The sequence below is a fragment of the Zingiber officinale genome, chromosome 1A (assembly GCF_018446385.1).
Source record: "Zingiber officinale cultivar Zhangliang chromosome 1A, Zo_v1.1, whole genome shotgun sequence".
NCBI lineage: Eukaryota > Viridiplantae > Streptophyta > Magnoliopsida > Zingiberales > Zingiberaceae > Zingiber > Zingiber officinale.
In genome coordinates, this window is record NC_055987.1 from 8,261,516 (window position 1) to 8,276,628 (window position 15,113).

The window sequence follows — 15,113 nt, forward strand, 5'->3', positions numbered from 1 at the left end:
TTTTAATGCGAAATTAACATTAAACTAAGTAAAGATTAACCTAATGAATGAATTGGAATGTTAGATAAATCTATTAAGTCAATCCATTCAATCACATTGACTAGATCAATTAAACCGATTGGGGAAAACTAGGTTAGACCAATTGAATCATTATACAAATCAATCATCAAGTTAAGCAAGTTGAGAAAATAAATCGATGTTAATAAGGAAAATTGTAGATATTAAACATATCAAGCATCTTTAAAAAAATAAATTATCTAAAGAAAATTGGTTAATTAATTTTAAATTCAATTTGGCTTACTTCAGTTGCTTCATTAAAAAAAAAATTGAACAACACGATTTAATCCAGCATGACTCGCCTACTCCCTACCCTTATTACCTATTTTATTGATAAAATTATTAAAAGGACAATTTATATTGTTATCAAAAGATATCCTATTTTAAAAATATTAAAAGTTAATAATTGCAGTCAACTGCTCAAAACTACCAAGTGATTATAGAAAAAAATATTTTAATATTAATCAAATTATTAAAAAATATTAAGTAAAAGTAATTTAATTTAATCAAAATTTATTAAATATTACTGGAACAGTCATAATTGAAATACTTTTGATCCAAAATTTTAATCAAAATTACTATCATAAAATAATGGACTAGCATTACCTATCACCTCGTCTCATCCCTAAACACGTGCTGGGCACGTGTCTTCTGCAAAGTGGCTGTTAGCGGTGGGTGAGCTTGCGCATGCACTCACTCAATCAATCCCTATTAAAAACAATTCCACGCATCCAATTTTTATCGAAATATAATTATAAAAATTAAAAAAGGGGGGAAGTTGCCGTTCTTGGCTGTTGCGAAACTTTTCTCAAAAAAAAAAAAAAAAGTATTTTCCATTTTTCACCCAAAAAAGAAAATAGTGGGGAACGTTACAAATCCAACCTGTAATTTTCAATCCGCTTCAACCTTCCAATTCCTAATCCAGGACCAGCTCCGCGCCGCCGGCACCACCCTCCAACGGGGCTTCGTCGGCCATAATGCCGGCGTCCAACCATTGATTGATAGGTGTGCACTCAGCTTTGTGCGAGTACTTCCAGTGCGTCGCCTGGCACGCCCTCGAGCAGTACCTGGCGAGGCCGCAGGCCGAGCACATAGAGAACTCATGGCGGCGCGTCTCCGGCCGGCCGCATCCGCCGTTGGAGCACGTCCCGAGCCCCTCCCCGTTCTCATCTCCGCTCCTCGTCGCAAACCACTCCACCAAGAAACGGTTCGCCGGGTGAGGCTCCGGCGGCGGCGTGGTACGCCATAAGTCTAACCCTTCGGAGAGAGAGCGAAGGCGCCGGGTATGGCGGAGTGGTGAGGAGGGGGAGTAGTGCAGGAAGGCGGAGAACTCACGGGCGTTGGCCAGGAGGAGATAGTCGTTACCCTCAGAGACGTCGCGGTGAACTCCATGACCGTCGAGGAAGCAGTAGCCGAGGAGGCGCATAGCGTCCACGTAACAGAGGGACGCGGCCCGGGTGCAGAGGAGGACGCCGACCTTGGGATTTCTGTCGCTCTTCAATTTTCCGCTGCCGTTAAAATGGATGACCGCCAGGGAGAAGAGCGCCGCCGCGTGGTTCTTGAGGGCCGCCATAGCCATGAGCCAGACGCCACCCTCTCGATTCCTTAAGCAGTAGAATAGGATCTGCAAATGCAACAAAAGAAAATAATCATCGGTCTTTCCATTTCCACCAAATTAAAGAAGCCAAGAACCCTACCATGCCCAACATGTAACAAGCTTCCGGGCTTCCGGCATCGGCGCAGCGTTGCAAGAATCTGTTAGAGGAAACGGACCATCTGTTGGCTCTCACCGCGAGCAAATCCGCCGACGCCTTCGACAGAACCGCGGGATCGAGTCCCAAACGATTCAGCCTCTTACACCTGCGACAAATCCAAGAAAGAAACCCTGATTTTCCTCAATCGTGGAGCAAAAACAACACACAAATCGCCCCGAGAACCGAAGATGGGGAAGAAAAGGCACACTGTCAAGACGGAGATCAGATCGGATGGTCTCTCGGCGGAGGCACTCAGCTTGCAGAGGATGGATACTACAAGCTCGTCCGGAAGGCCATCAAAGAAGTCGCCGCTCTCCGCCGCACGGGGCCTCTTTCGGCCGGAACAACCTCCTTCTCCTCCGGATGCCCCTCTCCCATGCGTCAGTCCATTCTCTTTTCCCACCTCCATCACCACCGAAGCTCAATCGCCGGCGACTCTTGGCGGAGCATCAACGGGAGGGCTCTTCCGGATTCAAGGGCTCAAATTCTCTCCCTCATTTCCTCGTACGAGACAAAGCAGCTCCCTTTTATGTTAAGCAATAGAGCGATGCTGAGGGGAAAAAACACTAAAACGAACGACAATAAACTCAAACAATACACAGGTAATCTGAACCATTGGTAATTGATCTCATCGATCTCATACGACGGGTATGCATTGGGTAGACTAATAAGGACGGATTTATGCTTACTTTCTAATGGCAGGATAGAGAACTGATTTATGATCTCATCCGCACAATTTCGAAATTGTACTCTTTTTTTTACCTTATTTACGTTCATTATTATTATTTTAAAAATAAAATTACATTAATCCTCTTATTCTTACATTATTATAATAACAATTATAACATAATTACTATATATATATATATATATATAAACTATTGTCTCAAAGTACAAGGTAAAATAAAAAAATTCAAAAAAAAATGAAGTTAGGTTGGATTCAATATGATGCCTGTTCTCTACGTTTTTAGTGCCAGCTTTTGGATCCTTCTCAACACAAACCATTACTTCTAAATAACGGCAATTTTTTATTATCCGGAGGAAACGTTTTTTTTGTGGTTATTCTGCGAATAGATATTTCGTTTTAAAAATGAATCCGATCCGTTAATATAATCGAAGTCTACGGAAAAATATTAGAATAGGATTGGGAGTTTTTCTATTCGTGTCAGAGATTTTTTGATTTGGGTTGATTTAGAACCGAATTGCCTCGGCTTTAATTAAATTTTATTTTAAAAATTAAAGTGCTTTAGGTAAAAACTTATTGTACATGTAATATAATGAACGTGTTGTATATGTAATATAAGGAATGAATGAGTGCGTCAGACTCATGTAGTTATGTAATGCTAAGAATCTTAGTAACAAATTACTATAATAAACTCTTCCTCATAAAAAAAAATTTATATCAGATATTAAATTGATAAAAATATATATTAGATGTTAATCAAAGGCCAAGAAAGGTATACTATTTAATGTCGTCTGCTCAAGATATTTATGAAAAAAATTTCAACAGTGTTGTCAATCCTAATATGTGGGATTAAAAAGAACTGTCTATATTTTTAATTAAATAGTAAAATAATAACAGAAGGTTAATATGATAATTACGAAGTATTGAGATAAAAGTAAAAAATTTATAGAAAAAATAGTAAAAAAAAAATTAAAATCGAGTTGGTTCAAGTTATTTAGATTTGAGTTTAGAATTTTCAAATTGTGCTAAGATTCGAATTAAATTCGAGTTAAAATATTTTTATAATATATTTATTTTGATCCGATCCTAACCCATCTGATGTATCCGAATTAACACTAGCTGTTCGGAATTCGGATGAACGTTGAACCAACCGGTCCGAGTTGGTCAATTTTACTCGAGGGCAATATGGAAGCCCAATAATGTCGATCCGGAGGCCCAATTTGAGATGATCAGTTTTAAATGATATATATAATGAATTATGATTTATTTTTATTAACAGAAATTGTAGAATGAGAATGTCAGTGAATCGTCAACAATTTTGACTTCATAATTCTCCTACTTCGAACATTGAATCCTCCCTAATACGTATGAAATATTTAATTAGATTAATAATTCTAAACTTCGTCCTCCTAAACATTTGAATTCCCATTCTAAAGTATTCTTTTTTTATATGTTCTCACGTGTTCTCGTTTGTCTTCATCTAAAATGTCCGTGAAGTTGATTTTTCAATATTCAATTTTAAATACTGCTAATTCAAAAAAAAAATATTATATGAAATGCCGTCGGATTTAGATGAAATGTTATCCTATTTTTTTAGGATAATATTTAAATGGTGAGTTTCAAAGAAGATATATGCTTCATATTTGGTCACGTGTTCAAATATTGACAGAACTAGGAATTTAATACGAACAGACGGTTCCAATTTGACGAGTCTAATGAGTTAGGTCAGGAATAACGATGGATGGAGACCGGATCCTCGTCCATGTTTTTTTGAACGGATAGTCCACAATCTAATTACAGTTAAACTGTAAGTTCATTTTTTTCATATAGTTGCGATCGATTAGGGATGAGTATTCGATTAATTCGATCTATAAATTAATCGAAAATTGATTTAATATTAACTAATCGAATTAAATCAAAATTTTATTAAAATTGAATTAATCAAATTAATTATTTTAATTAACATCAAATTAATTAAATTTATTTAAAATAATAATAAAATTTTTTTTTATAAAATTAATATCAAATTAACTGAATTAACCGAATATTTATCTCTAATTACGATTAATCCGGTCGTCTTCCCACCATGACAACCTCCGAACGACCTCCATTGTCATATGTTCTGAAGTAAATTATAATCTAGAGGAAAAAATAAATCATAAAAATCACAATCAATTATAACCGGATAACATTATAACCACTATACCCTACCATAATTAAATTGTGCATCCACGTGGATCACCTCTTATCTTCTGCCCTGTCATTGTTTTATTTGTCCTTAATTAATTGTTTATTTTATTTTTCTTCCAAAAATAAAATAAATAAAATCGCATATATATATATATCCACGAAAGCTGATAAACTAATTACTTGCCGTTCACGTTCACGCCTCTCTTTTTTATCTGCAGCAATTTCCCACATTTTCCCTGCATCTTCCTCTCCTCGCAGAGATTGATTGATCGAATGGAGGGATACGCTCCAGTAGTGGCGCCGCCGCCGCCGCCGCCGTCATCTTCCTCGCCCTCGCCTCGCCATCAGCTGTCCTTATCATCTGCCGCTGGCGCCTCGTCGAAAGGCGAGCTAGCGAAGGCCGGCGGGGCCAAGAAGAAGGAGAAGACAGCGAGGAGGCACCGGTTCGCCTTCCAGACGCGGAGCCAGGTGGATATTCTCGACGACGGCTATCGCTGGCGCAAGTACGGCCAGAAAGCCGTCAAGAACAACAAGTTCCCCAGGTTATTAATTTAATTTAATTTAATTTAATTACCAATGCATTTATTCTTCTTCTTTAAATTTTTTTTTTCAAAATGAAAATTGTTGTTCATAAAAGATAATCAATCAACAGGCTGAATATCATTAAGCCGCATGCATAGCTGTAATTAATTAATTAAAGAGAAATAGAATAATTAAGCATGAGAATTAATTAATTTAGCTGCTGGTTTAATATATATGGAATCAAGCAGAAGCTATTACAGATGCACTTATCAAGGGTGCAACGTGAAGAAGCAAGTGCAGAGGCTGTCCAAGGACGAAGGCGTAGTGGTGACGACGTACGAGGGAGTGCACAGTCACCCCATCGACAAACCCAACGATAACTTCGAGCACATACTCAAGCAAATGCAGGTCTATGCCCAATTCTAGCTTGTTAAATAAGTAATTAATTAATTTCGTTAGTAAATTAATTAATTAGAAACTGGATCTTGTTTTGTAAATTAATGGAAGGTTAATTGATCGATTAAGTTCCCATGGAGTTTATGTTGTAGCTCCCTAATCATGATACTTTGGTACATTACGGTGCCGTAATTTCTGTTTTAGGATGTGAGGCAGCGTTTAATTATGCCTTTCATGAAAAGGTGCTCTTTACTTTTTTTTTTTTAAGGGTTAAAAGTAAATAGTACTGTAACATATGATAAAATTGTTCTAATTTAATTAAAATTATTATATATGAATTGCCCTTTTAGCAAATTATGTCATGAATTATAAATTATTTGAATTCAACTAAAATTATTTTAATTCGATCAAAATTACTTTGAAAATTATTGAAGTAGGTTCAGGAGTCATGTAAAATTGTAAGCAAAATCATTTTTATAATATAATTCTTTATACTAGAGCTCTTCTTTTCTTCCTATAATTAAAGTACTTTTATCTCCGTATACATGCAACAACTATAAAATTCTTATTTCTCTCTCATCTTATTGCATGCAATAATTACTGTGTTGCAAATTTTTAAAGGTGATATAGATGCTACAATATTGTAGCAGCTACTACATAATAGCCGTTACATGTTGTAGCAGCTTCTGTAGAGTAGCTGGCATAATGTGTAGTTACTATGTTGTAGCAGCTACTATACCGTTGTAGCAGCTTCTGCACCGTTGTAGCAGTTTTTGCACCGTTGTAGCAGCTTTTGCACCATGAGCGAAATTCGACGTGAGCTATCTGATGCGACCAAAATCTAATTTTTTTAAATCTCTCTCTCATATGCATGCAACAACTTTTCTCTCTCATCTGCATGCAACAACTATAAAATTCTCATTTCTCTCTCATCTGATTGCATGCAATAATTACTGTGCTACTAAATTTTAAAGGTGATGTAGCTGCTATAACGTATATCAGTGTTATTGTGTAGCTACTATGTTATAGCAGCTTCTGCATCGTTGTAACAGCTACTGCACCGTTGTAACAACTATTTCACTATTGTAGCATCTACTGTACTGTTGTAGCAGCACTGTTGTACAACTACTGCATACTAACTACTATAAGTTGTAGTAGCTATTGCATAGTAGCTGCTACGACGTTGTATCATCCCTACCACAATAATATTTTGCATATAATAATAGGAGAGAGAAGATAACATTTCATTTTTATTTAAAAAGAAAGTGAGAAAAGTTTTTGCATGTAGATGAGAGCAAGATTAAAAAAAATAGATTTTGGCTGTAACCCATGTCGGATTTCTCTCTAATAATTTTGGTCAAATTAAATTTTTAAAATTTGAGTTAATTTATTTTGACATATTATAGTTGTTATTCTAAGATACTATATATAATAACTTAGAGTAAAGATAATTTTAAAATTAGAAATATATTGAGACTCTGTTTTAACTTAGTAAAGGTAAAGAATGTTTTTTTAATGAAAAAAATAATTAAGAATGTTCTTTTAAGGTTTTATAGAATGTAATAAGATGATAGGCATTGAAATTTTTTCTTAATATTCAATATATTGAAGTATAGTATTGGTCTAATGGTCAAGGTTAACTAGTTTAAGTAAGCTTGGGTTGACTCGAACTTGAGTTTCATTGATGTGAAATAGAAATCAAGTAGGTTAAATAGAATCATATACTTGGCTTGGGAAGTCCAACGAGAAGTGGACAACAAAAAATTCAAGTAAGTCATAAAGAACCAAATACTTGGTGATTGGAAGTCTAACATGAAGTTGACAAAGAAAAAGTCCAAGTGGGTCGTGAAGAACCAAACACTTAATAATCAGAAGTCCAATGTAAAATTGTCAAGGAAAAAGTTTAAGTGAGTCACAGAGGACTAGACACTTCGTGATTGGAAGTCCAATGGGGATTTAGCGAGAGGAAAATTCGAGTGGATCATGGAGGACTGAAAACTTAGCACGAGATGAGAAAGTCTAAGTGGGTCAAAGTTGACCAAACACTTGGAGAAGAAGTCCTAACATGTTAAGGTTTGTTAGTATTAGCTCTAAGTGTCAATTATGAGATGATTGACACATCCTGATTAAACTCATTGAGTTACACTCAAGTGAATTCAACCATATGGATTCAGTATAATCCAAATTAGACTAGAATTAGACTCAACTGAATTCATTCATTAAAGAGGATTAATGGAGATTAATGAAATATTAAAAGAGTTAATTTTGAAATTGATTATTTATTCAATTTTGAAAATTGAATTCAAGAATGAAGAATTCAAAAATGATCTTAATGGAGTGTTAATGCTCATTAAGTGAATTAATGTTCATTAAGTATTTTCATTAGATGAAATACAAAAGTATATTTTTCTCTCATTTTCAAAATGGGGATTCATTCTTCTTCTTCTCTTCTCTTCCTTTAGCCAAAACTTACTAGAGGGTTGCTAGCACAACCTTAATTGTTGGTATTCTGCATTTTCTTGTGTTAGTGTGGATACTAGAAGAGGCACGGACACATGATCATGCTAAGATCCTTGTTGTCGGGAGATTGTGTTCATGCTTCGAAGGTAAAACTCTTTCTCATAAAACTTAGTATATGTTTTTGTTTTTCCTTCACATGGATCATCTGAAAGGATCTAGTAAGTTTTTCCGTTGCGCTTTCTGTGTGTTTAGCGCGCTAGATCCTAACAAATGGATCATCTGAAAGGATCTAGTAAACTTTTTCCGCTACGCTTTCTACGTATTTAGCTCGTTAGATCATAACAAGGTTGACCAGATACTAGACAACGGAAAGTTCTAGCAGACCACGGATGATGGGATGTTGGGTAAAGGAACCCTAAACTCAGAATATGAGTTTAGGGTTGGGCAATCGATTCGATTGGTGTAATCGATTTGCCCAAAGCAATCTATTGGTTCAATTGATTGTGGGTTATTTCGGGGGCATAATAGGGGTTGAAATCGTTTAAAGTAATCGACTAAGACAATCAATTGGACAATATGTTCTCCACTAACAGATGCTTGCCGAATTGATTGGCCTAATCAGATTAGCTTTGCTAATTGATTGGCCTAATCGATTTATTCTTGTCAATCGATTGATAATGTTTTCTCCTTGAAGAGAAAGTTTTGGAATCAATTGGCTTGATTGATTGAAAGCTATCAATCTATTGGTATGACTCAATAATTGATTGGTAAGGTGGAAAAGAACTATTGTTCAGGTTTGAATGGTCGAATCTGATGTAACAATCTATTGAGAGTAAAGTTAATACATTAGACGGCATTTTTCATGTCAAAAGAAACCCTAAAAAAGGGGATTTCATGAAGTTTTCAAGTTGTCAATTCTTGAAGATTCTGAAGCGAAGTGTTGCTCCATTTATGGGTCAAAAGATATATTTCTGAGCAATAAGAGATCAAACAAGGTGTTCATTGCATTTGTATTTTCTTTCTTATCTCTTGTTGTGTTCTTGTAAAAATAAACTTGCACGAGTCATTCTTCGCCTCCGAAAAGTTTCCAAATAGTGGATGTGATAGTTGGTGTTGACGATTTAGATTAATCATCTCAATAAAGTAGATACCAAGTAAATCAAAGTATTATACATGTGAAGTCGAGTTTGAAATAAAATTTTCACTGCATATTCAACAATAAGAAGAAATTAAAATTATTATTTACCCCTCTACCTCGTATGAGTCCTAACCTATAGAGTAACAAAAACAATATGCATAAATATCATTATTTGATAAAACAAAATAAAATCCGTGAGTTATTAAATAATCTATTTTTAAAGAAGTAAATTAATTTTAGAGGGGAAGATAAAAATAGACAACCTAAATGATCAAGCACTTTTTATCTGAAAACTAATATCTATTCACTTTTTAAAAGATAAAACTATGGTCAAAACCCATTTCATGATGTTGCAAAATGATCAACGTAAAACAATTCAAAGATAAAATTAATTATTCTCTCCCGAGTCTAACAGGGACAAAGACATTAAAATAAAAATGGAATATTTTAATTCCTCGTGTCGGTTAATTAAGTTAAACAACTTGCTAGGCACCTAATTTGGATGTGATTTAGATTATGTGGAACCCACAGGAATGGCCATTGATAAGGCTTGGGGTTGTTTGGGTAAGCTAACACACGGTAACTTATCCTCCCCAGTCCGGCGCTTTGGGACAGAAATCCTCTGGTCCAAGATCCTTGGTTCATTCCTGATTTCCTGTTCATTTATTGATTGGATGAATTAAATCCCACCTATTTAATAAGTGGGATTCAATTTATCCAACTAATGAACGGATAGGATCGCTTCTGGTCCAGAATTTTTTGGATCAGAGGATCTGACCTCGGTGCTTTGCAGTAGACTAATTCATTTTGTTATTTTTAGTTGGCATTTAGAAAATGTTTATAACGAATGATCCATTAGATTAATTATCTATTAAAAAAAATTATCTATTAATTTATTAAAACTGATTATACCTGAAAAATTAAAGAACACCCTTGTGTTATCAAGGCAAAAATAATTTTCTCCATTGAATTATACTCCATTGAGGTTTTATTAATTTACTCATATATTTTCTCTTTGAATTATTTAATAATTTTAATTATACGAAAAATTATTTATAGTATCCTCCTGAATGTAATATATATCTTACTTTTTTGAAACTAAAAAGGGCAAAAACACTCGCACACATACACAGAAGTATTAAATTACCTAAAAGGGTAAAAACACCGTAATTATTTAACTAACCAACGGTCAAAGGCGTTCTCCGTGACGGTAGTTAACGGTTTCTTTCCAACCGGCCCCACATCCCGTCGACGACCTGCGCTACCAACCCTGACACTGCCTCCGCCGCACCTGAAGCCGCGACCTGTGCCGACCCGGTGGCCGCGTTGGAGACGGCCTCGATTAGAGCCCACGCGACCGAAGTGACCGCGTTGGCGAGGAGCCCGATCGCGTGTGTCAGCGCAGAGCGGAGGAGATCCGCGACGAAGCCGAGGGCGCCGGCGGAGACCCACCAGGTAAGCTTGAGGAGCTGGGCGACGGCGAGCAGTAGTAGCGCCGCCGGCTGGGAGGCCACGAAGTAGAGCGTGCAGGCGAGGGAGCTTATGACCTAGAAGAGGAACTGGAGCAGAACGACGAGCGCCATGAAATTATGATTTTCAAGTTAGCTGTAACATTAATAACTAAGCATTTTCTGGGAGTCCATGAACGAATTCTTTATATATATATATATACTTCAAATACTCATATGTAAATTTTGAACTTTAATCTTCTAAATTATTTCTCTAAATGCATATTGATTGGAAAAAAAATATATTGAATCGATAAATAAAATATGTTGACTCGAAAATTGAGGATGATAATTAATGGCTTGGATTAGGTTGGGTCAAGGTCTTTGGACGCTATCCAACGAAAAAGATTATAAAGAAACAACTTGTGCTTAGAGTACAGGTTAAAGATATCATACGAAACGTCATCTTGCATACTTTCTTATTAATTATATTATATTTTTAATATAAATTTAGTATTTTTTTCACCTTTTATTCATTCCTATATGATTAAAAGAAACAAATATTTAACACTAAAACAATCTATTTATTTGCTTAATTACATTGACTTAAAATTAATTTACAATGACTTAAGAAATATGCCCATTAATATTTAAACATTCCTTTTAGTCTTAACTGTGCTTAGATCGGACCAAATATATTAAACGATTTTGGCTCAGCGACTTTCCCATAATATTTGATAAATCTGCTGCCCCGTGTTGGGGGGTTTTCTTATTTTAATTTTAGATACAACTGGAAATTGCAGAGATCAATGACAATAATCCAAGTCCTTTGTAACATCTGATGCACTAGTTTGGATAAGATGATTGAGGGGTGTTTGATTCTTTCCTACAAATAGGAATCGAAATGGGAATCAATATATTGTGGAATGGGAATGAGTATGAGCATGAATATCACTCTTAAAAACAATGTTTGGTTAGTTACATTTTTTCTATCGGAATAAATCAAAATTTACTTTTTTACATTTAAAGGGAAATAAGAGAAAAAATTAGATATTAGAGAAAGATATGATGAAAGAGAATGATGAGAGAGAAAGATGAATGTGAGAGAAAAATATGATGAAAGAAAATGATGAAAGAGAAAATGTGATGAGAAAGAATGAAGAGAGAAAAAATATGATGAGAGAAAATGAGAAAAGAGAGAGTGATAGGAGAGACCATGATGAGAGAGAAAATATGATATGATAGAAAGTATGATGGGAGAGGATAAAGAGAGAGAGAATATAATCAGAAAAAATGAAGAGAGAGTGTGTGATGAGAGAGATTGAGGAGAGAGAAAATATGATTAGAGAGAAAGCGTGATAAGAAAAAAAGAGAACAGTGAGTGTAATGGGAAAAATTGAGGAGAGAAAAAGTATGATGAGAGAAAAATATAATGAGAGAGAAAGCATGATGAGAGAGAAAGTGTGATGAGAAAAAAAAAAGAGAAAAGAGAGTGTGATGGGAGAGATTGAGGAGAGAGAAAGTATGATGAAAAAAAGAAGGAAGAGAGTGCGATGAGAGAGATTGAGGAAAGAGAAAGTATGATGAGAGAGAAAGTGTAATGAAAAAAGAAAAGAAAAGAGAGTGATAGGAGAGATTAAGGAGAGAGAAAGTGTGTGATAAAATGATGAGAGAGAAAATATGATGAGAGAGAACAAGGAGAGACAAATGATATAAAAGAAAAAATAAATAAATATATTTTGATATTTGATATTAAGGGAAAAAATTTTAGTTTTAGGTAAAGGGTATTTTTGGAATAAGAGAATATTTTGATTGATGAAAATAAGGTAATAACTCATTGAAGGGGAGGTACAATGGAATGAGTTATTACCCAATTTCAAAAATTCATTCCCTTATTTGTATTCTATTCCCATAATCTAAACATTAATAATGACAATCAATGATTCTTATTCTCATTCCCCACTCCTGAGTATGTGTTTTCTTTTCAAGAAATGAAAATTCTAAAATCAAAAAGAAAAAGAAAAAGAAAAGGCATTACTCGATCCACACTGCCAGCCATTTATTTTGTATACCCATCATCAACAATAACCTGAAACAATTTTGACTGAAAAAGAGGTTTAAAGCCTGTCTTTCTTACTTGCAGACTGGCTTGCTAAGGGCTGTCGCTCTTGCAGCCACTGATTATCTGGCATCCCCTCCTGTAGTGGTTTGCAGCACTTGGGAGTGCGTGGCAGTTGTAGTAAGGCACTCCAGGCTTGGTGCAGGGCACCACATCCCGTCTCAGGGCCTCATAGCTTATGTACTTCTTCCCTGTCGCTGCCCACAGCAGCCTCCTGCTCTCCTCTGAGCTCAGTTCACTTGCAGTGCTCTTCTTCCCCAGGAGGAAGAGGAGGAGGAGGAAGGAGGTCAAGAGGAGGCGAGTCTTGTTTGCCATTCTCTGCTGGATGGAGATCTGTGTGCTTCATTTGTGAGTAGTACAAGGCTTTAATGCAGTGAGTCGTCGTGTGTTGTTTGGTTTTGCGGTGGGTCACCCAGCCCAGCCCTAAAGAGCTCAATTCGGGAAGAAGGAATCGCAGTGGTGAATTTGGAAGACAGAAACTTTTTGGCTTCCAGCTACTCATTTCATAATGGACGGCGTCAGAGATCAACATGCACTCATTCAAGCGAGAATTCATGGTCCAGCCTTACCATGATTGATTGATTGAGTACCAAACCATATAATTCAGAAGCAAGATGAACAGGTGGATCAAAAAGTCTTACCTGTAAGAACATGATGCCAAAACAAAAGATGGTAGACGAAGTTACAGTTGCTCCTTATCTTTTTTGCTTAATCCTGGCATCCTCTCTTCATTCAGCCCATCAATGGGATTCGAACCTGGCCTTTCAGTTAAGAATTGTTGCCAGAATACATCGTTTGTTCCACCTGAAGGGGCCGAGGATGCATCGTTTGCTTCACAGGACACAGCTTCAGCATCATCAGCAGCAGAATCAGCAGTCATGTTTTGCATGCCTGCAACTGGCGTATTAAGATCATTATGTCTTTGAGTAGAAGATGAGAGATCGTCGGCATCGATTTCCATTGAAAGCGTTAAACTCAAACGGCATGGAAGAAGCACATCGTCTTCGTCAACAGCTCTAGCAAACAAATCATTCTTTGATGGAGAAACAGGAGCCCCGGCATCACGGAGCTGTAGTGTCTCAGACACCTGAGGGGGGCACTCCGGCAGCTCATGATCAAAGTGCTGCGTATTGAGGATCACCACATCAGAATCGGCCGGAACAGCTGAGCACAGACCTAATTTTAGCTTCTCACAGAAATCTTGATCGAGCATGAACCCGGTATCATCGCAGAAGCTGTTGTCGGAACAATCTCGGCAGTAATCCCCATCCGACGGCAATCTCCGCTTCCTGTTAATGGCTGAGACATCTATTGATGTGGCTGAGGCCATCTTCGTTAGACTTTCCATGAGCTGAGGGTTTTTCATGGCACGTTGCAGGAAAGCAACCATTTTGAGCTGCCTCTGCTCCATGTTCATCACCCTGCGTTCCAGATCCTCAATCTGGATCTCCGTCCCGGATTGTTGCTCCTTGACTTTGAATAAACTAGACTCGAGGCTCGACTTCTCCCTGCTAAGCTGCTCGACCTCATCTTCCAGCGCCGTCCTCTCCGCGTCAGGAAAAACACCTCCCGATGGATGGCTATGGCTGTGGATGGGCTTGCGCCGGTGGATGTTCTTCAAGAGGTGCTTTTGCCCCTTGACGAAGTCGTCGTTCGAGAACTCCCACCGCTCCGGGTCGATCTTCCTGAAGCCCTGCAAATCAAGATTCACAGGAATCGGAGGCTCGATCCACGCATCATTCGTAGAATGAACAGGGGGAGAAATTAGGGCGAGGGTTTACTATTCATACATAGGTATTGAGCTGTCGGATGAAGCTAGAGAAGTTGTTGTGCTTGAAGTAAGTCGGGAGCAGGCGGGCGGCGAACTCCGTGTGATTCCACACCACGAAGCTCGCATTGGTGGAGCTCCAGGAGACGATGCCGTTTGTGGAGGCGTCGTCGACCATTTCATACGTCTTCAGCAGAAAAGGAGCAGGCCCGCCTCCGGCACCGGAAGCGCCGCCTTCCATCTCTCGGCGAGGGGTTTGCCGGTGTTCAACGAATTGCTCGATCGATTGAGAGAGGCGAGAGAGATTGCGATGGATAAAACCAACGGGTGGAGCGTGGGCGCGCACCACGGCGGTGATTGCGTAGTTGTTTCTATTCCTCGTCTCATTTGTTTTTTTTTTCCAAAAATCAAAATAGCGACTCTACTTTATTTGTTAAAATAATATAAAACTCACGGAGTATCTGCTGCGTTGATTTTACTAACTTGTCGACATTATTTAAATTTAATTAATATTATTTCTAAAAATTAAAATTATTATAATTATATTTGTAAGATCTTCCATTAAAGAATATTAAT

General features: G+C 37.1%; 3 protein-coding genes across 5 annotated transcripts; 1 reads left to right on the forward strand and 2 right to left on the reverse strand.

The window, feature by feature from the left end:
• Nucleotides 1–813: 813 nt before the first annotated feature.
• LOC122017083 (F-box protein At1g67340-like) lies at nucleotides 814–2,326 on the reverse strand. The gene is made up of 3 exons (XM_042574567.1): nucleotides 2,018–2,326; nucleotides 1,755–1,917; nucleotides 814–1,681 (listed from the first exon to the last, which is right to left on the reverse strand). Exons 1-3 carry the CDS (start codon nucleotides 2,218–2,220, stop codon nucleotides 974–976), a joined length of 1,074 nt encoding a protein of 357 aa, XP_042430501.1. The 5' UTR covers nucleotides 2,221–2,326; the 3' UTR covers nucleotides 814–973.
• Nucleotides 2,327–4,874: 2,548 nt separating this feature from the next.
• LOC121999532 (probable WRKY transcription factor 75) lies at nucleotides 4,875–5,739 on the forward strand. 2 transcript variants are annotated; one of them, XM_042554202.1, is made up of 2 exons: nucleotides 4,875–5,228; nucleotides 5,457–5,739. In XM_042554202.1, the coding sequence occupies exons 1-2, from the start codon at nucleotides 4,960–4,962 to the stop codon at nucleotides 5,632–5,634; spliced, it is 447 nt and encodes a 148-aa protein (XP_042410136.1). In that variant the 5' UTR covers nucleotides 4,875–4,959; the 3' UTR covers nucleotides 5,635–5,739. The 2 variants fall into 2 exon arrangements, with proteins under 2 accessions (XP_042410136.1, XP_042410140.1); XM_042554206.1 differs by having other exon boundaries at nucleotides 5,469–5,739.
• A 7,341-nt stretch (nucleotides 5,740–13,080) lies between these two features.
• Nucleotides 13,081–14,939, reverse strand: LOC122017087 (heat stress transcription factor A-5-like). 2 transcript variants are annotated; one of them, XM_042574591.1, is made up of 3 exons: nucleotides 14,560–14,939; nucleotides 13,411–14,462; nucleotides 13,081–13,333 (listed from the first exon to the last, which is right to left on the reverse strand). In XM_042574591.1, the coding sequence occupies exons 1-2, from the start codon at nucleotides 14,776–14,778 to the stop codon at nucleotides 13,452–13,454; spliced, it is 1,230 nt and encodes a 409-aa protein (XP_042430525.1). In that variant the 5' UTR covers nucleotides 14,779–14,939; the 3' UTR covers nucleotides 13,081–13,333; nucleotides 13,411–13,451. The 2 variants fall into 2 exon arrangements, with proteins under 2 accessions (XP_042430525.1, XP_042430516.1); XM_042574582.1 differs by having other exon boundaries at nucleotides 13,309–14,462; nucleotides 14,560–14,938.
• Nucleotides 14,940–15,113: the final 174 nt, after the last annotated feature.